General features: G+C 41.1%; 1 protein-coding gene and 1 long non-coding RNA gene across 11 annotated transcripts in view; one reads left to right on the forward strand and one right to left on the reverse strand.

The window, feature by feature from the left end:
• Nucleotides 1–23,064, forward strand: part of DOCK3 (dedicator of cytokinesis 3) — a 184,152-nt gene that overhangs the window by 156,269 nt on the left and 4,819 nt on the right. For 5 of the 10 annotated variants that reach the window (XM_085072932.1, XM_085072925.1, XM_085072926.1 and 2 more), the window contains 15 exons: nucleotides 830–934; nucleotides 4,742–4,883; nucleotides 5,594–5,760; nucleotides 6,293–6,379; nucleotides 6,813–6,992; nucleotides 7,971–8,054; nucleotides 9,292–9,408; nucleotides 9,827–9,948; nucleotides 11,414–11,549; nucleotides 12,105–12,186; nucleotides 14,087–14,239; nucleotides 17,615–17,733; nucleotides 18,657–18,744; nucleotides 22,083–22,205; nucleotides 22,791–22,873. In XM_085072932.1, coding sequence (XP_084929058.1) covers nucleotides 830–934; nucleotides 4,742–4,883; nucleotides 5,594–5,760; nucleotides 6,293–6,379; nucleotides 6,813–6,992; nucleotides 7,971–8,054; nucleotides 9,292–9,408; nucleotides 9,827–9,948; nucleotides 11,414–11,549; nucleotides 12,105–12,186; nucleotides 14,087–14,239; nucleotides 17,615–17,733; nucleotides 18,657–18,744; nucleotides 22,083–22,205; nucleotides 22,791–22,873 — 1,788 coding nt within the window. The remainder of the gene's footprint in view (nucleotides 1–829; nucleotides 935–4,741; nucleotides 4,884–5,593; nucleotides 5,761–6,292; nucleotides 6,380–6,812; nucleotides 6,993–7,970; nucleotides 8,055–9,291; nucleotides 9,409–9,826; nucleotides 9,949–11,413; nucleotides 11,550–12,104; nucleotides 12,187–14,086; nucleotides 14,240–17,614; nucleotides 17,734–18,656; nucleotides 18,745–22,082; nucleotides 22,206–22,790; nucleotides 22,874–23,064) is intronic. The other 5 variants (XM_085072924.1, XM_085072929.1, XM_085072930.1 and 2 more) reach the window with 5 other exon arrangements.
• The window catches only part of LOC146431834 (uncharacterized), a 63,829-nt gene that overhangs the window by 31,755 nt on the left and 9,010 nt on the right, over nucleotides 1–23,064 (reverse strand). The gene's annotated exons all lie outside the window — the stretch shown is intronic.

The following is a 23,064-nucleotide window of genomic DNA, read 5'->3' on the forward strand; positions in this document are numbered from 1 at the left end:
CTGTGCCATTGACATCACCACCACATTCCTTGATGCTTCCTGCAATCATTTTGGGACCTTCTCCTTTCTACAAAAGGAGTTAATGTGTCTGAGAAGTGAGCACAAACCAGGATGCAGTATTCCAAGTTAAGGTTCCCTACAGTGGAAGCAATGGTGTCAAACTGGTGGTTCTTTTTGAAGAGCCATCTTTTTTCTACAGGAAATTCCTGTGAGCATTTCAATTGAGGTTTAGTTTGCCAAAGGGTCTGGAAATCCCATTCTTGATCTGTGTTGGCACAGTGCCACAAAACTAGTTATTGGAACTAGAGAAAAGTCCTTTTCCTCTTTCCAGCTGCCTTTTTCTTCCGTGTTAAACCTTCTGGTGCACAGAGCTGTAGAAGATTTAATTTTGTTTCATCCTTTTTCATGCCCCTCAACTCAATTAAGGCAAACCCAATTAGATGTAATTTTCCAGGCAGTGGTATGGATTTTGATCTGTAGGAGAGAATAGAACACTGTGAGCCAGGCAGTGTGGATCTTAATCTTGGCTTTGCCATTAATTTCGCAATGCAAAGAAAATTACATGCAAGACCTGTTTAATTGAAAATAAGATAAACCAGGAAAAATTCATGTCATCTCCCAAAATGTAAAATTGGTATGGTGATATTCTGCTCTGTTCCACCACATAGACAGATTTAATTAATATTTTTTATCTTTAACAGAATGTTGGTCTTTTCATAAAAAATTGTGCAAAAGAGCAAATGTGGTATTTTAATGAGTATTGAGATGTTAATGTTTTAAGTGCAGCTTTAAGGGTCTGATAGCAGCTACCTCTTTCCTTCCTCCACAGAAAATGGAAGCTACCTATTATGACAATATCATGGAACAGCAGCGCTTAGAACCAGAGTTTTTCAGAGTTGGTTTTTATGGTCGAAAATTCCCATTTTTCCTGCGGGTAAGCCAAACTTATACAAGATGTGACAAACAGGCTCGGAGTAGCTGTTAAAGCTTTGTATTTTTGTTTTGTGGAGGTATGGTATTTTTTACACCTGAACAAATAAAAATAGTTCGCTGGCTGAACTGAAGGATGCGGTCCACTGGGAATGTTCTTGGGAACAGAGATCAGAAATTTGACTCATGCTGCTGTGAATTTTTGATGATCTGCAAATGCAGCACAAATTGCCTCTATATTAAGCAAAATGCTGTATTGCAGCAATGTTGGGTCATTACAACTAATTTTCATCATCTCAAATTATCACACTTTAAAAAAAGTCTCACTTGACAGAATTCTAATCCCAGCCTGATGACTGTTATGCTATGTGCAAGTGAAAATTTCTCCTCTTCAACAAAAAGCCAAACAGCTTCTTTCGACACATCCTCACTTGGAGCTCATTGTCTGCTGGTGTACCAATCCATTTAAAAAGTGAAATTTTCTTCTTTTCTTAATGAGAAATCAAACTTTAAATGGGGACTTGTTTATAAAAATGTCTTGTTACTAGTTCAGAGAAAGGAAGGAATATAATCTGACAACTGCTCCAAGAGCTGCCTGGAAACTGAAGGCAGATGCCATTGAATGTGACAGGACAAGGTAACTGGAAGCTTTCAAGGACTGGAGGTGCCTGGTTTGTGTTCTCTTTGAAGGAATGGTTTGACAAGAGGTGGCACCAATTGAGGTACACTGGATGAAGCCATACAAAGCCAAGCCATTCTGAAAGGTGCCCTCTCAAATGTCCCTCTGATTATGAAGTTGCTGGGTTTTTTAACAAGGATTTCAACACTAGGGTTTAATTACAGTCTTTTAATGGAAATACAGGCAGGGGCAATAAAGGCAAGTTGAAATTAGTCAAAGAGAAGAAAATACCAGTGAGTAAAGGGTGGTGTCCTCATGTTATTTGAAGGTGAACAGTGCCAGAATCAGAGAATCACAGAATCATTTAGGTTAGAAAAGACCTCCAAGATCATCAAGTCCAAGCTTTGACCAATCACCTCCATGTCAAACAGACCATGACACCAAGTGCCACATCCAGTTATTTCTAGAACACCTCCAGGAATGGTGACTCCATCACCCTCCTGGGCAGCCTGTTCCAATGCCTGACAACCCCTTCTGTGAAGTAATTCTTCATGATGTCTAACCTGAATGTCCTCAAGCCTGCAGCTTGAGGCTATTTCCTCTCCTCCTGACGCTTGTTCCCTGGGAGCAGAGCCTGACCCCCACCTGGCTACCACTTCCTGTCAGGGAGTTGTGGAGGGTGTGAAGGTCCCCTCTGAGCCTCCTTTTCTCCAGTCTGAGCCTCTCCTCCCTCAGCTGCTCCTCACAGGATTTACAATGCAGCAGCCTGAAGCAGTGTGTAGAACACCCTGCAGGGGTATTCAAGGAAAGGATAGGTGCTACAATGTGAACTGGGAGCTGTCCTTTCATGAACATCTCCAGAGAAAACTGACAATTCCTTTTTTTTGTATCTAACCACAAATATTTCAGCAAGTGAGTGACAACAAAGTCATGTTCCTAACATCTGAAGTACTGTCAGTGACTCGAGCCTACTTTTTTAGCTTGTGGATCCTCACTTTTACCTGGGATCCTGCATGGCCGATGTTTATGACACTGCTTGAGTTTCCTGTGCTCAGCGCTGACTCTTTGCAAAGTGCTGTAACAATGTGGATCCTTGGCTGGAGACATTACCAGCGAACACGAGCATACATAATTATAATCCTTGTTAATTCTGCAATTATATTTGGTAGCACTGCTTCTGATAGCAGATTACTAATGTAGCAATCTCATTAAAAGTCATCCTCCTCCTTTCTCTCCCTAATGATCCATACAGCACACACATTGTGGAGCACAGACTAAGCCCATTAGCAGTCACATCAGCATGGATCACACTATAAAGAGATTGGAAGCAGCTATTCTAGAGAAGAAAAAGATTTACATGGATTTAAAATCTTCAAATGGATGCGGGAGTGATTTAAAGTGATCAAATAACTCCAAACCTTTTTCTCATGTATTTTTCTATTGCTGTATAGCTTAAGACAGAAAATTGCCATTTTTTTTCTACATCTTTGATTTTTGAAGACCCTTTGTCTAGAAAAGTCATTGTTCATGTTTCTGTGAATTCTGCATTTATTTCTAGCCTTCCTACATAAGTAAATTTTAATTAAAACTGTCCATATCTTCCATCTACCAGAAGTTCAAGTAAGGCCTGACAAACCATATTTTGAAATCTTGTCTTGGCATCTGTCTGAAAAGTCTTATTAAATTTAGCTTTGAGGTGTTTTCAGGGCATTATTTTTAGAATCTCAGTACCTTTATTTATAGGCTTAGAGTTTTCTAGATTGCTGCAATCAAAAGCTAAAACAGAGAATGCAGTAAGTGTCATGAAGAGATTCACCTTCAAACATGGGCTCACTCCAAATTTAATAAGAGCTGCAAAGTTTGAGCATTACAGACTGGACTGTCAAGATTCATCATGCGATTCTTCTCCCAGCCCATTGGTTGCTGTGACTGATGCATACAAAGTGACACATGTCACAGCCAGAACATGAGATCCTTTCCAGAAAGTTGAAATGCAAAGCCAAAGATAACTGAACTCCTTGGCTGTGTTTTATGATCCAGTTTTGCTACTTTCTCTTTGATTTTGCTACAAGATCAAGAACTTCTTGGCCACATCCCTTTTCCAGAGCAATTAAAAAAGCATTCTTGAATATACTGCAGCTTTTAAATGCAAGAAATAAAAGGCTGTTCTTTGATAGATTTTCTAATTGTTTTATGAAGGTGAAAAACCTCCCCTTACTTCTAGTTATTATGTATCTAAGAGTTTAAACTTCCAGAATTAGAGAATTTGCCTGCTGTGATTGGTCTTGCACCCGGAGATATTAACACTAATGAAAATGGTGGTTTGTGAGGGTTAAGACACTGGAATACAATCTTCAAGACACTGAGGACTTTAGAAATCCTGTATTGTGCTGTTCAGAGTTAAAGACGGCTCAAAAAGCATCCAGGAACTCTGCACAAGTGGTTTAATGCCTCAAGAGTCATATCTAAATGCAGCTTTCCATTATTAGCAGAAATGAAATTTTGTTCATCAAGAGGAAAGTGCTTTTAGGGCCGAAGGGGAATTTGTTAAGTGGCCATTGAGAATTCTTGGTAAAGCTTTTCTGTATTACTCCACTATAGACAGGGGAGTTCCTGAGCATGTATTGTTCAGCATGATCAGGGCTGGGTTGTATGGCTTTGATAATACAGCAGTGATTAAACAGTGATTTTTCTGAACAGTTTGTTGCAACTTCTCTCTAAAGAGAACTGATAGAATGATAAACATGTATCTCCCTCTGTTCTGTGAGATCCTCAGGACTTCTATCCATCTGGTGTAAATCGTATTTGACAGCAGCTTTCCCAGCGTAGAACAGCAAAGCTGGTGACTTAGTTGATACGTTTCAGTATAGTCCAATGAAAAACAGTGCCTTTTCTGAAAGGCAGGTAAGAAAGGACCACAAGACTGAATACTGTGTGTGCCTGAATCAGAGGCATTGTGCTGCTCAGAGAATGGAATAGTCTCCTCATTCACCACCTCTTCATGAAATACATTGTAAGGGAAAAGGAAGGGACAAAATATATCTACTGTGTTAAATGCACATTTTACTCTCACATTAGCAGATTGCCACTGTCATTTATCTTTGGTTTTGAAGTAACATTTAAAGTCAGATAAAAGTCAATAGAATTTAAGTTACTTTTAAGGACACTAATTTGTGCTTGTCCTCCTTGCAGAACAAAGAATATGTGTGTCGGGGCCACGACTACGAGAGGCTGGAAGCCTTCCAGCAGAGGATGCTGAGCGAGTTCCCCCAAGCCATCGCAATGCAGCACCCAAACCACCCTGATGACTCCATATTGCAGTGTGATGCCCAGTGTATCCTTCTGTGACAGGGCAAACTCTCACTGGAGCTTGGGCAGAGCACAGAGGTAGAGCAGGGTATGGACAAAACCAGACACTGTCTGCAGCAGACAGTAACTGGTTCATTGCGGGATGTGGTGTTGGAGAGAGCAACTTTTTATTTGGGGAGTAATGCAGGTCATGTTCCATGTAGAAGGGAAAGGGCTGTGCTTGGTTGCATCCATGTTTTAATGCTGTACCAACAGCACTGGCATCACACACAGTTTGTGTCTTGAAGAGTATTCCTGGTACCTTCTCTTGGCCAGTATTTTGTTGGGAACAGATAGTAGTTCCAAAGCACTATTTTCCATTCTGATTTTTTTTTTAGTCAGTATTTTACTTTTTTGCAGTTTCCCTTTCTTTAAAACTGCTGAACCCTTTTATACCCAAGGCTTTGAATCTTATTCTTCTCATTGGCCACCTGTACTGGGATTTGGTACAACCAATACAATGCTCAGTGCACTGAGCACTGAACCACATCACATTTAAAGGGACTGCAGGGACTTTGGAGAGCTTAGTCATGGAACCTGCACTGTTTGGCTTCTGGGAAAACAGCAAGGATATTGTGCGGGACTTGAACCATAAGGACACTGTCAGCAAATGGAGCATCCTGCCATGGATTGCTGTTTCCTACTTGTGTTTCCTAACACATGGATCAAAGCTTTCTTTGACTGCACAATTAACAGATTTACAGATCTATGCAGTGACTCCCATCCCAGACAATATAGATGTGCTGCAAATGGACCGTGTGCCTGATCGCATCAAGAGCTTTTACCGCGTCAACAACATCCGCAAGTTCCGCTACGACAGACCCTTCCACAAGGGCCCCAAAGACAAGGAGAATGAGTTTAAGGTAGAAGGAGCAAATGAGCAGTGTTTAAGTGTAATCTCTTCAAGGGGAATAGTCTGTTGTTATTTTATGCTGATAGAGCTTTCAAGTAATCCTGAGTTGATGGCCAAAGATACCACAGTAACTCAGGTTACAGGTTAAGTCCGTGGTCTGATTGAGTCCTGACCTGATTAAAGCATTGTTCAGTTTAAAGGTGAGTTATTTTAGTGCCAGGAGAAATGCACTTGGAAGCAAGGATGGAGCGTTCTTGTCTGGCTGGACTTCTTTTTTATTACTGACACATAAGTCGGTCTTCTTGGGTCCCACGACACAATTGGTGGTCAAATTTTAAAAAGTAATAGAACTGTTGAATGTGTTTGAGCACATTGAATTCCTGGTTGTTTAAGTGACTTTCAGGAAGGCCTTCTACAGAATTAATGCTCAGGAGGTTAATGCATTCTTTTCTGAGCTTTACCCTCTTCGCACCTATAGTAAGAGTACAGATGATGTGGTTGTGATTCACTGTGTTCCTCACAGCCTTAATTACTCCTTGCAGAGCTTGTGGATTGAACGTACCACTCTGACCCTGACTCACAGTTTGCCTGGGATCTCTCGTTGGTTTGAAGTGGAGAGAAGAGAACTGGTAACATTCATAGTTCCTGTAACTGGGGTTTGAAACAATGAGTTACTGAGGATATGAGACAGGCAACTTAAAACCTGTTGGGCTGAAATTTTGCCGTTTAAAATTATGTTTACCAAGGATTAAATACATCCTTTTTCTACTACTTCATCTAAATAATTGCTGAATGTAACCAAGCAAATCATATGGAGTAATAGTATGATGGAGACAGTGGCAAAAGGATGGAATAATTGCATTGCTGCCATGTCTTCAGTATACAGTGACCTGAAATCCAGCACTACCAACAGTGGAGTTTGTTAATGTAGCTAATTTTCTACAAAGCAGTAAAAGCGAAGGGAGAGCACTGAACAATCCTGGAGTATCATTTTATTACAAGGAAGATAATAAATCTCAGTGAAGTGTCCACGGAATTAAAGTATATTTTTTTGCCTTCAAGGTTGAAGTAAGTCCTTTGGAAAATGCCATTCAAGTGGTTGAGAACAAAAACCAGGAGCTGAGGACACTGATAAGCCAGTACCAGCATAAACAAATGCATGGCAACATTAATCTTCTCAGCATGTGTCTGAACGGAGTGATTGATGCGGCCGTTAACGGGGGAATTGCGCGGTACCAGGAGGTGAGCCAGGCTCTGCTTCCCATTGAGTATCACCCTTCTTCCATTTTATTTGCATTTCTGTTTCAATGACAGTATGTCTTTATAAGATAAGAAATTCTCATGTACATTATCTGAAGATGGAGTTATACCCCCTAATTGGTTATTCTGCATCAGTGCTTGCACAGCCACATGTCAGGAGGCTCCATAGGTAGAGCTGGGAGCTCACATGGAAGTAGGTAATGGTGGCAGTGGGGTTTCTCCAAGATGACACCTGGCTTGCCTGGAAATCCTCACTTGGCAGGTAAAACAGTGAAGCAGCTTTTTTTATACTGCTGACATTATAAATTCATTTTGCAATAGAGGCTGTGGGACTGGTAGTAACTGACTGATTGGGTCTGGAATCAAGGAAAAACCACTAATTCATGGTATTGAACCATTATCTTTGCTGATGGGCTAATTTCAGACTTGCTGTAGAACTAAACTGATCTTAAATAGAATATGTTATCTAGCATAATCTCTGGCAAGCTCTTACTTTAACTGAGCATTGCAAAAGGTAGATTTAGGGTAAAATACTGAAAAATGGAAGCAGTGGTTCAGGAGCGTGAGATGTGTCTTTCCAACAGAGCCGTGGAGAGAACGCTCTTCAGGTTTTACATTAGTTGCCAATTTACTCACGAAATTCCTTTAGCTTTAGACAGTTATGTGAGGGAAACTATAAAATTCAAATAACTGGAAGATACAAGGCTTAGTGGTATTGCTCATCACTGTTACAGGGAGAAACTTGATCAGAGTCATGGTTCAACAGAATCGTTTCAGCTGCCAAGACCATTTTCTCTGCATGCCAGAGTGCTAAAAAACAAAAAACTTAAATTGTGCTGTTATCTTAATATATTTTGTTTTCCTAATATTTTTGGACCTTTTCCTCTCATCCTTTGACTCCAAGTTGTGATGAAATACCTTCCAGTAAGCAAAAGGCACTTTTTTTTCCTTTTCCTGCAGGCCTTTTTTGATAAGGATTATATCACAAAGCACCCAGGAGACGCAGAGAAGATCACCCAGCTCAAGGATCTCATGCAGGAACAGGTACTATTTTTCAGGTGCAGAAGAACATTGCTACATTGTCTGGATTCATCAGCAATCAGTCTGAACAGCAGATCCACCTGATTCAATCAGAAGCAAAGATTTTGGTACAGGAGATCTAAATATATTCAAACAAAAAACAAGAGGGAGGTGGGCAAGGAGATTATGACAAGTCATTCACCTACTGGGATGTGAGGTGAAGCTCAGCTGGAATTACATTAATTTTGTTTTCTCCATTTATTATCCAATAGACAACTTGCAGTATTTCAAACCTGCCATTTGTTTTTGGCATTTTGAATTATGTCTTCCAAGCAAATTCCAAAGATAATCAGAGGAAGGACAGGCCAGGCTTGAGATTAAAGTGGCACAGGGACATATGAAAACTTAATGCCTATTTATATTATCTGCAGTTTTATTTTTCCATAGTGTCTCCATGAAACATCTTGGTAGATAAAGCTGCGGGATGCTTTGATGGGAATGAAATCAGATAATCACTTCTTCTTAACTGAAAGTTTGGCAAGATACACCCCATTAAACAATGTGCCCAAATCTGAATAGAGCTACTAGACCTGTTTCTTCAACAAATTACTGAACTGCATTTCAGATTCCCCATCTGTAAAATAATGCTTATCTCCCTTCAATCCTCAGGAGATGTTTGAAGATTGATTAGTTATTGTTTGTATGGACTTTAGATCATGTAGGGAATGACATACATCTTAAGCCTCTTATCATTGCTATTTTCTTTCATCTGAGAGCTCATATAATCTCATTCAATCATTAATATTATATGTTTGACCTTTGAAAAAGTGATCTTTAGAAGTAACTAATGAGGAACAGGAGGAGTGACTGCGTGTGCCACACTGCTGCTGTTCAACTCAATTATCAGAAACTCCTTTTAGAAGTCTCTGTTGGCAGCTCCAGCCCCATCCCTGGCACTGAGAGAAGGCATTCCTTTGTCGCAGGGCATTATCCGTGTGAGGGCATAATGCTGTTCACTCTGCAGAGAGAATCTAGCTGGAATCTAGAATCCAACATGACACAAATGTGCTTGTCTCACACTTAAGAATGTGTTGGAGTAGTATGAACTTGCCAGGACTCCAAGGCTTGCTTAATTATCAGCAGTCTTGTAATGGACAGTGGCATATTCCTTCCACATTGCCCGAACTGCAGGACAGGCTTCTATTCTCTCTCTTAGACACAATTTCTTTGGGTTTGTGATGTTACATTTTCTTTTTCACAGGTGCATGTCCTAGGAGTGGGTCTGGCAGTCCATGAGAAATTTGTACACCCCGAAATGCGTCCCCTGCATAAGAAACTGATAGATCAGTTCCAGATGATGCGATCCAGCCTGTACCACGTAAGCCACTATTCACTTTTCCTATTTTTGAATTGTATGATTAAACATCTGTCAGCTGCAGTAAGATTCACAAAAGGACTGGGTTGATAAAGCATTGATTGAACCTACTGGACTGCCAAATTACCAAAGTAATTCTTGATTTTTTGCAAGAAGGCAGTCGTAGCAAAGATGTTAACTTGGCCTTTAAACAAGAATTGTTAATATTTGTATGTTCTTTGTTGTATCAAAGAGTGATTGTAAAGCCTAACTTTCAGCTGATATCTCACATAGCAGAAAATTATGTAAGACAGAGGAAGATTAACAGGAGGTGTTGGATGTTGAGCTCTTCAAAAGAACTGCCATAATTCGAAGTAGCATGACATGAAGAAAACTTGCAGTTTTCCATGACTGACTTAGGTGAGGTGTGTTTGCTCTGCAGGAGTTACCTGGTTTGGATAAGCTGAGCCCAGCCTGTTCTGGCTCCAGCACGCCCCGCAGCAATGTGCTGGTGTCACACGGCCCCATGAGCCCAGAGAGCATCAAGCTGGTGCATCGACACAGGTACCTCCCTCTTCTTCCCAAACATCCAGAGTCCCTGCACACTGTTCCACCAAGGTTCAAGGATCTAAGGAGTGCTTAACAGTACTGCAGGAGGGGCAGCATGAGTTTAGGAAGAAGTGCCTTTTGTCTTCATTCAGTGCTAATTATTGAAGATTGAGAATTGGAATAGGAAAGTTGAGAAATCCAATTTGCAGCAAATGCTGAACACCTCCAGGTGTGACTCTATCACTTTACTTACTGTAGAGGCAAAAACACTAACCTGCCACTCAGTTCTCCAGACTCAATCTTACTTTGAAGGTTCCAACTACTCCTACTTCTGTTATGTTAACAGCAAATAACTGGATCCTTATTTACCATAAAAGGAAAATTGTATGGCATGTTTTAGAACCCAACTCAATATGTACCCATTTTGAAGGATCACAATTGTAAACATCATTATTTTTGTAATTCTGACCAAATCAGAAGCCAAACACAAGAAAGGCTGCCAAGGTGTTTTGATCAGAATATCAAAAAATGACTCTGTGGGTTCTTTTTCAAACTGAATGCCCATATATTAAATGTAAGGTAATGACAGAGGATAAAAATTGGGATTATAAGGACAAAACTGTGGTTTTTGTATCCAGCCAACATTGCTTATTTGAAAATTGCTAATTGCTCTTCTGTGTTTATTTTTCTTACTGAGTCACTATAGTTTAGCTGGTTTTAAAGCCTGGCATGAAAAGTTGTGGAAAGTTGGTCCATGAATCCAGGATGATGACATTCTTTATGCTATTAAAACTGAGTAGCTTATGCTGCTTCCATAGCTTAGCAGTTGACACACAGTGTCTGGGTGATAACATCTTTTTTCCTCAAAAGTCCTCCCTTTGTAAAGGCTTTTTTAGGTTTTAGGACAAACCAGGGAAATTCTATAGTGCACAATGTATTTGTGTGTATGGTTCAGAGTGACAAAGAGAAGTCCATTCCCTGAGGGAGATCAGGGTGGAGCCTGTACACTAGCTGGGCTGTATTAATTTACTGTCAGCTACAAAATTGCCTTCAACTGTAATGCTGAGGCCCAATGGATGCAGTAAGGAAAACTGGATTTTGATCTATGTATCTTGTGCTTGGATTCCTTTGGAATATTTTTTTAAGCTGCTCCCACTCAGCATTAAAAATGACAGTGGTTTTGTGTGTTCTGTTATAAACAAATGTGCACCCAAGGTCATGGTGTAACATTACCCTGGGCTGGGGTTCTGAAATTTGGCATCCTATATACTATTTTGTCTTACCTGTCGCTTCTTTCATATTGACTCGTATTTATAGATTTGTTTGAGCTTATTTGGCCTGATTTTTCAAAAGTGTTTGACATCCAGAGGTGACCTAAAGCAGCAGGTAACTGTAGGTACTTACTAGTTTGGAAAAAAATCAGGCTTCACAAACAGGTTCAAAAAATAATTATGCCCTTGCTCTGTCTGTTTTTTTCCAGCCCACTGAACTTGCTTGGTTCAGTCCGACACTCCTCATCCTCTCTGTCGTCCCACACCTCCAGTGAAACAGGAAACCTGGTTATCCTGACAGACAGTTCTGTGGGGGAGACTGCTGAGGATATGTACCACATGCAGGTACAGCTCCAGCACAGCCAGGAGCTGTTCTGGGAACAGCATGGAACATGTTCCAGAGCGTTATGCTTAGGAACTGTACCTGTATGCATGCTTGGAACATGCTTGGATCTGTCTGTGATATTTTTTTCAAAGAACTGAATAAGTAGAATCTAACATTGTTCAAGAAAGGTGACAGTAACTCACTAAATTAACTTTGGGAAGAAATCTCTTGTGTTTGTACAGTGACTATGATGCTGCATGCCAGTGTCCCACTGCTGCTTTCAGAAAGTGACATTTTTGTCCCATGTTGTTTACCTGCCCCATTGAACATGTGCAGTTAGCGTTGCTCTTGGTCAAGGGAGGTGGAACAAGTCCCACAGTCCTGAGAGCAGGTTAACAGTGGCCTGCATTGAAACTGGGCAGATGCTGCCCTGGCTCATCCAAGACTGGTAAATCTCTGAGGTACTAATCTGCTCAGGTCTCTCTCAATGGTTTCTCTGCCTCCTGCAGCTTGTTTACCCTAAGCCTGGGTACCAAGGCTCAGTCACCAATGTCTCTGTTTTATCTTCATCCCAGGCTAGTCCTTCCACCTCCAGCCTGAGCTCCACTCACTCGGCACCATCCCAGATGATTAACTCTGCCCCTTCCAGTGCTCGAGGTAAGCATGGACAGGCCTGAGAGAGGAGCCACCTGCAGGTGTTCCCTAAAACTGGCAACCTTGCTAACTTACTGGTGAAACACCACCTACACTGACATGTAACACTGTTTCTCTTTTGGAGATGTAAATGCCTCTTCAATACCTTTTCTTTACTAATGGTTTAATTCTCCATTTAAGCATTTTTTCATCAGTATTTGGAATGTATCTCTAATACATGCTGGTTTCAGGCAGTTGAATTTCATAATGATTTCCACTGTTCCACCACAAAGTTGTGGCAGGCAGTCTAGAGGAAAAATAGTCCTCAGTATAGTACTTAAAAGAGAGATCATGAATACAAAGGCAAAGAAATAATTTTACAAGTTTAGAGAAATTATGGCACAAAAAAGGACTTGAAAAATTATGGCACAAAAAAGGCAGTTTAGCAGAAACATATGTATACAAAAGTATACGTACAGAATGAATGTTGAAAGATATGAATTTTAAGTACTCGAGATAAAGAAGGGCTTCCCTGCTGGGAAATTCTTGAAGAAAGGAAAAATATAAAAGCGGACTCTGGGGTACCCATATTGTCTTTGTGTTACAGTGGCTGCTCTTGATATTGCTAATAATTTTCTTCCCAAGCTGAAGCAAAACCACTCCATGTGATCTCCTGACTTTCACAACTTCTCTTCAAGGTTTTGTTTTTTTTGCTCTCATTTTGCGTTCTCAGTTGCAGGTTCTACATCTCTTTTCACAGGTATCTGAAGAAGGTGTCCAGGATATAGTCAGAGATAGAGGCTGATATTTAAATCTTACCCCTTTTTCTATATAGGGGAATTCTGTGTCTCCTGATGGACAGGGAATATGGAGAAGGGCCCTTTCTCTCAAGCCATCTTGGGGCTGTTTTGCTCAATCTGGCAGTAAAATCCTAATTGACTTGCTGTTGTTATGACACAGATGCAGCAGAGTGATTTAATTGAGGGATCAGATGGAGTAGGAAGGTGAGAACTGAATATCTTCAAATCAAGGCAAATAGCTGCACTAATAACCAAGAGCTGGAAGAAAAATAATGACAAAAACAGTAAAGTAACCAGGTGAAACTGACATATCAGAAGAGGGAAGATGGAACTGAGGAGAGGGCTATCATGTCAGGAAGACGTCCCTAAGTGGATGTGCCTCAGCTGGCATGTGAATCTTTTGGGGGATCCTGAAGGGTTTGGTGCTCGTCCTGTTTCACGCTGTTTTCCACTTTAGAAGTCCAGTGACAGGCTCACAGTGACAGGCTGTGACAGTCTTTCTGAGCCTGATGACTGCACAGCATCACCAGCTTCCCTCTTTACGGTATTATTCACTGTTGCTTAGAAACCAATGTGATGAATGCTCCAAGGGGTCTGGGCTGCTGGGTGAGCCAACAGCACCTCCCAGGGATGGGACCTAGACAGACTTCAAATGGGAAACAGTAAGAGAAGTAATGAGTTTGAAAAATATTTATATAGCCTATGATACAATATTTCTTCTCTGCTGTTCTGTTCACTTTTAAAATTAGATGAGCACAGCATTCAGACATTACCTACTCATGGGATTTCACTTCTGGTAAGGTCCCAAGTGCAATCTGTGTTTCCCAGTGTTCCAGTCACTGTTCTGGTTATTACAACACTGCTATTGGGAATGGAGCTGCTCCTAATGAGAAAAAGCCTTTACACTTAAACTCCACTGTGGTAATGCAGCTTTGTTCTTCTCCTTGGTGATTTTTCCTTTTGTTTTGTTTTTGAACTGGGTGAATTTGATGCTTATGAAAATGAGACCATCACTGGCTGGAGCAAGGTACTTCACAGACATGACATGTGCAGCTCTGCCAATGCACCTCTATCCTTTTTTTTTTCCCTTTTTTTTGTATTTATTTATATTCTTTTTAATTTAGCGCTGGTGAAAGGTGCTGGATTGACACCACTGGAGGCAGAAGCCCTCTATTTACCCACAGAACAGATACAGCATGGGCGGCAGCCGTGCAAGTTCCCCCACGCTGCCCCCATCCATGTGCCTCATCTCTGTCCTGGAGGGACCACCTCTAGAGGTGAGAGGATAGTTCAGTCTCCATGACCCATCCAACCCTTGGCCTTTCTGCTGAGACTGCCAACAAAGCTACAAGAGTCACGATGCTGCAGCTGAACACTTGTCAGATGGGAAATGGACAAAGGCCAACAATTAATTTCATTCAGGCCACCTAAATTTATCAGCTTACTATCTTTGTCACCTGTGGCTTTAACCTGAGCATGGTTGGGTAGGATTTCTAGGGTTTAGCCTGATTTTTAAATACTTCTCTCATTTATTCAAATGATAATGCAGGTACTTAGACAACCTGTTTTACTGCAGAGTAAAACTTTACTCCTTTCCTGAGGAGACAGGTATCTTTATAACACAAATTAGTTCCGTCAGTGACCAAAGGAGGCCATGATCTTTTGTATTAATAATCCAGCAGAAATTTAAATTGTTCTCCACTTCCAAAAAATTTTCCTTTCATGGACCTTTAAAATAGTAATACTGGCATTTATTCGGCTTGTCCAAAGAAAATAGCAAAGCTATTAATCTAATATTAATCTATTAATGGAATTTTTAAAGGATACTCATTAGGAAAGTAGATCAATTAATTTGATTATTGAACTGGAGATTATGGCATCAAAATTTACACTAGTTATACACAAGTTAGAGCAGAAGTCTTTAATAGAACTGAAATCAGAATGCTGCAAGAATTTGCTAATTCTATGCTAACAATAATGACATTAATAGTCACTCATTGTACAAGTATGTATTTCTCAATTTTCACCTGGCTTGACCCTTATGTATTTTCTTCCCTCAGGGAAGCACCACTGTTGTTGTGTAAAGGGTCAATGAGAAATTCAGTTTGGTTTGGCTTCATTTGAGGTGGCTCATGAGGCAGTGCTGTAACTTTACTGGATCTAAAAGATTAGAAGAGCCAGGGTTCAGAAAGCAAGAAACTGTAACTCAAAAAGGCCTGGAAAGAGCTAGGAGTGAGTTAGGTTTTTTCAGTAATTTAAAATACAGTTGGGACTCCTCTGATGCACTCAGAAAGCAATTCCCACTTGACACTTGACTCCCCTCTAAAGGCATCTCTACTGCTTCCTCAACACTGCCCCTCATTAAGGTATAGAAAATGAGTCCTGGTGTCTTATTCAGCACTTTGCAAGAATTCATATACTTACATTAAAACTTCCTTTTAAAATAAAAAAGTAACGATTTGGTGCAGGAGCAAACTATTCATAACAGTAAAGAAAATGATGGATCAGAAGAAAAGAGTCAATGAGTTTAAAGTTTACATTGATGTTCTGTTTCATTCCTTAAAATTAATACCTTTCACAAGTGGATTAATATATTTATAATTAAAAAAGCAAAACTAGCACAGGTTTCCCTTTCTCATTAGCCAGTACCTACAGTGCTGCACACATCAAGTGCAGCAAGCTACCTGCTAAAAGGAGTAAGCCGTGGCACATGCTGCAGCATTTTATTATGGCAACTGGTTGCTCTGGAAGCTTTAAAAGCTTTTTTTGACTTTGCTTTTTAAGTTTTGCCAGGCCCTGAAACGAGCCATGGTTAGTCTGCTCTCTATCTGTCCAAAGCAGCAATACTTAATTTTGTTTGCAGACTAGACACTTGGCATAATCTGTTACCATTTTTATAGCTATAGTTAATTACAAATTTAGGGTACCAAACAGCAGAGCTGTTTTTTTAAACTACACTTTGCCAGCACATGTGGGTCTTTTGAAGCTGTAATCCCATATAAACTGACAGCACGTAGAGGTAGTTTGCGTCTTTGATACAAAAGAACAAGGATGACAAGGTAAATAAAAAGTGAAGAGTTTACAGTGTAGGTTGTGCTTTGCTGTAGTTCTGGGCACACCTAAAAGTTCAGCATCTTTACATATGTCCTGCAGAACAGGACTATCTGTGACCTGTGAGGAAAATTCTCAGCACAAAGCGTTAACACTGTGTTCTCCAAGCTGATGTTGTACATAAAAGCAAAGAATGTTGTCTACTTATGTTTCTGTTCTATGTCTGGGGAGAAAATGAGTTCGGGACTAGAATGCAGATACTTTGTCACTGTTCATGTCAGAGTGGGGGTGTAGATTAATCTGGCATCTGCCCCCCCAATGGAATTGTTGCAACTGTAGGACTTTATCCTGCATTCTGCTGGACACATTATTCCTTCCACTGTGTGCTGAATATTAGTCCCCAAAACTGCATGTTTGCTTTTGCTGGGGTAAAAGCTGCATCAACCAGCACCAATGCCTTTGCTCATATGTTGGAGTGCTGTCCAGGTAACATGTGTGGTTGTGGAAGTTTGCCAAAGGGGGCATGTATTCCCCAAAAGCCGGCATGGCTCTGTAATGCGCTGTGTGCTGCCATCTGTTCAGTGCGTGTTTGTGACGCAATCAAACAATCAGTGCAAATTACAGCTCACTTCAGCAGCTTCACAACATCAATTCCTGCCTAATATTGTGCATCCCAAGGGTTGCGTGTATCAGTAGTGTCAGACTTCAGGAAGTCACTAATGAGAATCATTTTTCTGGCAAATCCATTGTCAGCTGTTGTACATCAGAAGGAGTATTGTTATGTGGCACTCATCTTGAAGGACATGAGTCCCAAGTAATTCCACCTGCCAGGAAGCTGTTACTTGAAATACCCCAGTATCCTAATTGACCACTATACAGATAACTAATAGATAAATCAAGCTCATTATTCCTACTATGAAACTCTAAGCAATGGTAAATGTCTGATGTCATCAAAGGGCTCAGTATAGCAACACAGTAGTAATCATCATTACAGCAGCATTGTAAGCAAAGTGCCTCACATTTATAGAAAATGCTGTTTATTATTGGAATTTGATTTGCTTTAACAAGAGGAAGCTGACCAAGATAGCACCAATTAAATGGCAACATTTCTCTCTATCCAGAACCAAGCAATGAAGTATTTTCCCACAGATTCCTGCTTTAACTGAATGGTGTATCTCAAGCTTTTATCCCTTTCTCCCACATTCAGTCCTAAAATGCACAATTTTACGGCATTTCTGTAACTCTACAATACTTTATGGGGCAAGGGACCGTTAGGCACAGCCACATCTTATTCCACACAGATACCCACTTCTTTTTATGTGTAAAAGGAAGCACTTTGCAACATACAACTAGGGACACCTACATCTTACACCCCCTACATGGTATGTCCTTAATTGTATATAACAAGACAGTTCTTACTCCATCCTTGTGCTATGCACCCCACCAACAGTCAGCTGCTTAGTGGGCTCAGCACCATGTTTTCTTGAGTCCCATGAGCTCATCCGTCCGAGCCAAGTGCACAGGAGGACTGAGATCCCTGGGCATGCAGAGACATGGCTGTTGTTTGTCCCGTGTACGTGATTTTTCTCACTTGTTTACAGGCTCTCCCTCTCTACCAGATAAGTACCGCCACTCTCGGGAGATGATGATGTTGCTGCCAGCCCACCGGGACCGACCGAGCAGCGCCATGTATCCTGCAGCTATCATGGAAAATGGACAGGTAGCAGCTCTAATTTCTTCTATGTCAGTTCAACCACCTCAAACTGTGGCTTTATTTTGACTGGCTTTGACCACCTTAAAGCTTTCTTTTTTAATTTTTGAAAGCGCAGCAGCTTAGGATCGTTTTCAGAGGTGACACAGAACTTTTCCTATTAATTTTCCCCTGGAGCCACCCAGTGTGGCAGTTCAGTGATACAAATTGTAGTGACTGTTAAAACTGCAGGTATGTCCTGTGAAAGGGATTCACTTCCCAACTTTATCCTATGAGCTGTGGACTTTGCAAATAGTCACACAATTTTATTTATTTATTTAGAACCATGGCCATCCATCTTGCAGTCTAGCCTCCAAGTTGATTCTAAGTAACTTTATTGGTGATTTCCAGAGGTATCAAAAACCATGAGTGACTGAAATAATATGCTGATACAGGGTCTCCAAAAAATCTGTGCCCTAACTCATTTCTCTGCACAAATTGAAAAGTGTGCCTAGATGTAAGCATTTAAATCTCACCCTGACCTGCACTTTTGAAGGGAATCTCCGGATCCTGCCTATTTATCACACTTGAGTTTGCATTGGAGAGCTCTCTCACAGCATGCAAAGTCAATGCTCAAACTGAACCAAAGATAAGCTTCAGGGGGCAAATGATGCATTCCAGCTGATAATGGGCACAAGGCCAGGCTAGAGCTAGACTGAAATAACTCCTCCAGAGAGCAGGAATTGTGGGCCCTCAGCACTGTTACACCCTAGAGATCCATTCACATTGCACTGCAGTACCTGCCATTGTAGGCACAGCCTAAGGTTCCAAGGGAACCGTCAGTTAAAAAACTTCTTTGCTTAAAAAAAAAGGAACAGAAAGCACCCATGTTGCCCCGGCTGGTGTGTAACTATTTTTTTTAACGCTTCTTTGCTGACTTTCTTCTCCCTTAGCCTCCAAATTTCCAGCGTGCTTTGATCCAGCAAATGATTGGACCATGCAAACCTTGCAGTGATCCCAACCTGTCTGTGGCTGAGAAAGGTACTCCTTTTCCTGTTTAGCTTGCATGCTTGCAAAAATATTATTCCTTTGGTCATGCTATAGCAAGTAACGAATGGGCTTCTACATTTCCTGGCAGCATGCATTTCTCTCACGCTTTTCTAATTAACAGTTTAATTAACTGGGCTTTCTGCCAACCTACCGTTATTTCAGAGCCTTCACAGAAGGGTGGGGTTGCCCAAACCTCTCTATTTCAGAAAGCTTTCTGAGTTTAGCATTTTGTTATTGAAACAATTCCTGCAGCCTTTGTCAAGCAAACTTGCAAAGCAGCAGATGAGGCGTTATCTAAGAAGAGTCCAAGACTGGACCGTATTTTTTTAGTAAGGAGATGTACTGGTTTAAATATATATTTACTGCTCAAAATACAAACATTCCTTGCAATCCCTCTCTGAGGTAGTTTTATATTTATTTATCATTAGGAATATATGCTTTTTTAACTCACTGCTTTGAAAAAAACAGGCAGAGCCCCTGAAGGGAAAAAAAATCTGAAACAGGAGAAAGAACTTGTTTGGTGTAAGAGAAAAGGAGCAGCCTGTGAAAGGGGTGCCATGGACAAAGCGATGGGCTCAAAAATTATTTAAAAGGCAGCATTCTGAAAAAGCAGAATAGGGCAAAATTCCTAAATCAAAATCTGAGACAAGGAGGCTGCCTAAGCAAGCAACAGTCATGTATGGCTGGGAAAAAATGGTATCTTAAAAGATTTTTAAGGCCAGGAAAGACCACTGCAACTCTCTAGTCTGACCTACATCATACACCCAGATTTTTATCTGTCTTTTTGTTTCAGTAACTGTGCCAGAACTATACTGTACCTTTCTGGGAAAAAAAATCCAAATTTTATTTTAGAATTTCTAATAAATCACAATCTCCTATTTCAACATGAGCAGTCCAGATTGAAACCAAACACAACATCCACTTCTGAATAAATGGCAGAATGATGACTTGATAACAATAATGAGTGATGACAAGAGAGTTAAGTCTGGGGGATGAGGGATTAAGAGCTCCATCTTAGCCATGTTAGTGTGAACCGAACATATGACAGAGATGGTGAGATCTTTATACTGGACAGGAGAAAGATCCAGAAAGGGATGGTAGATAAATATGTATTATCTGTCTGGGAAAAAATACTTGAATTTTTATTGGTGGGTGACATTAGGCAGGAGTGTCATATTCAGTGCCAAGAGATCAAAGACAGAATCCCAAAGAAACCATGAAAGACACAGGTGATGTTCAGTAGTTGTTCGCAGGGGATGGTGAGATGGGAATCCCAGCCCTTGTGCCTGGCTGGTAGCAAAACTGCAATTACAGGTGCTCTTGGCAGGCCTTGAACCCTTGTCAGTCTTTGAAGTCAGGATGCCATCTGCCTTGGATTTTGTTAGAAGTCAGGGCTCTGACTTCTCCCACCCCCTCCTCGCCATGTCAGAAGTTCCGCTCAGTAATTCCCAGTGACAGCAGTGGCATCAGCTGCCTGGAGCAGAATGGTTCAAATGCAGCTTCCCTTCTAATTAAACTTGGCCACCAAGCCTCTGAACAGTCACAGAGAGAGACATTGGCTAAGTCAAAAGCACTGGGAGCTCCCTGCTTAGGTTCTTCCCTGAAGCATTTTGGCTAAAACACTGGTTTAAACAGACAGCAGCCACTCTTCAAAATCATCTGACCTTCGGATGGTTTCCAACACTCCTAAATACTCAAAAAGCTGTGAATGAGGGAACACTGAGAAAGCATAAATGGACTTTTCACTGGGGTACCATGTACACATTCTCATTTTGCATCTCAGTGTTAAAAAAAAAAACAACAAAAAAAAGCAAAACAATAGTTTTACAGGCCAAGCAAATCACATTTTCTGCCCTTTTCACTTGATGCTGGGACTGCTGTGCATCTTGTCCCTCTATTTTAGCCCTTTGGCATCAATTGCAGTCGTGCAAATTAGAGCACTCTGGGTATGTGCACAGGGGAAATCCATCTGGAGCCACATTATTTGTATAGAGATGTAGCTCCTCCTTTGAACCTGCTCTCTGTCAAGATTCTTGGTGTCTTCTTCATGTGCTATGCATTTCTCAGATTCTCAGGTTGAGAGTATCTCTTTAGAAAAAAACATCTACTTTCATATTTTATGGGGTCTGTTCTGTCTTATGAAGCTGTCACTTGATAATCTTTTTTACTTTAGGGAATTTTAGGCCTTGGGGAGCCTGTGCTCATGCTAACTCATGAACTAGAGAGACAAAAAAAGAAAAAAAAAAGAAACCTTTCAAAGTCATTTTAGAAAGAAATGCAACAAAAATGGCTGCAGGCATTTTAATTAAGGAGAAATCCTCTTCAGATGTCAAACTCCATGTTTATTTCTCCAGGCTTCCATTTTCCAAACTGAAGATGGAAAAAGCTATTTTTATCTCAGTTCTCTTTGGCAGGCTCAATTAATTACTTTTCTTTTTCTTTCTTTGCTAACCTGAAGAAATTGCAGTTGCTTATTTGTTTTTAAATAAACATAAATTTATTGTACATCTCAGAATAAATCAAGTCTTGTTTGGAAGGAAGGTGCATTTTAATAATGTTCAAGGTTGACAAAATTCTCAATATCTAGAAAAAGGTTCATGTCAAGAAGCAGCTTTTATTTCTATGAAAAACCAAGTTCACAAAGATCATATTCACACTCCGTTAAATGCAGCAAGCATTGCTTTCTCTATACTTCCTGATTCACAAAGTATTGATCTCTTCTGGAGACTTTGTAATACAAGGAGGCCAAACAGCTGGGTTTAAATATTTTGTGATCAAAGTTCTTGATCAACTCTGTAGCTTAGTAAAACTTGGAGCTTTCAAGTCATTTCTCTTGCAACAGATTGAGGTGCAATTTCCTTCACGTCCTTTATTCAGTCCTTTATCCAGTAATGCAGCCCCAGGCCATCCTGCATTTCCAGACGGTTTTGCCATGTTCCCTTGTCACCACTCCCCACCAAGCAGGACAGTTCACCCCTGAGATCCAGCCACCATTGGCATTGCTGGGATTTCATTTTTACCTCCACACTGATTTGCAAAAAAACCTGCCAGAGTGCAACTGTTCTTCAGATTGGCTAGAAATGAGCCCAGGGATGAAGGGGAGCTGGGCAGACTAACCCTGTGATCACCTAACTCTCACTGCCTTAACAAAGCATCTCCAAACTTAACCCACTGTAGCCTAGATGGTGCCTTTCTGTGCTTTCAATCCTGCCATTCACCGAGTCCCTGGAATCTGTCTCTCTACTGCTGAAGAGCACACTGGAAAGCCAGTGCTGGCCCCACCAACTCCCTGTCATGTTACCCGAGTTACATCTGTTTCAATCCTTCAGCTGTGCCAGCAGCACCCAGTAGCTGGAGCCTGGACAGCGGAACCCGAGAGGCCCTGCCATTCCTGTCTGCCCACGCTGGGAGCATCCTGGCCCCACCAGTGCCTCCCCGAAGCCTGCCCCATGGTAAGGACATGCCCAGCAGGCCTGCTGCAACAGCCTGCAGTCACGAACACACAAAGCCAGACAACCTAACAGCTGACCTTAGCCTTTCCTCCCCACCCCTGTCAAAACAGTCAGAAACAAGAACCCCATAGTCTTTCCTGGTCTGATAGGTTTACAGGTCTTTTTTCTTCCAAGTCTTCAAATTCTTGCAGTCCTTAAGCAGTGTGGACTTGTGTGTACTTTGGGACTAGAATTAAATGTGAGAGTGCTGAAGCTTGGTCTGGCTTGTTACCAATGACCAACTTCAGCAGTAACTTAAGCTTACAAAGCTATTAAATGAAACTTCAAATTTCATTGTTTAAGAGCCTGTTGCCTTGCCATGAGATCCTTCATAACGGGGCAGTGAAAAATCTATCTCTGCACTTACTATCTTTTTAGCAGCCTATGTGTGTGACAGATGTACTCTGCAGTATCCATCACTTGGGCAACTCTAGGTCAGAGTTAGCAGCATTTGGAGCTGTTACCTGGCATTATAGATCTAAACCCAGCTCTGTGGCTGCAATGAAGTAGTACAAGTCTGCATTTCTGACCCTTGTCTCATTCCAGGACACTACTCACTGCACTTTGATGCCTTCCACCACCAGCTCAGTGATGCTCCTCCGGCACTGCCTGCACGAACGTTGCGCAAGGTAATGGCAGGAAGCAGAGAGGGATGTAGGACAACAATAGGCTCCTGAAAGGTGGTTCCTGTAAGGAATCCCCCTCCTCTGCTCCCACCAAGCAGCTTCTGAATACAGAAACACTATTTTTAACATGTGAATTACTTGCACATGAGAAAACCCTCTGAAACCTCTTAACCTATTCTACAGCTGAATGCTAC

This window comes from Lichenostomus cassidix, chromosome 12 (assembly GCF_008360975.1).
Source record: "Lichenostomus cassidix isolate B80296 chromosome 12, HeHo_3.0, whole genome shotgun sequence".
In the NCBI taxonomy this organism is placed as follows: Eukaryota; Metazoa; Chordata; class Aves; order Passeriformes; family Meliphagidae; genus Lichenostomus; species Lichenostomus cassidix.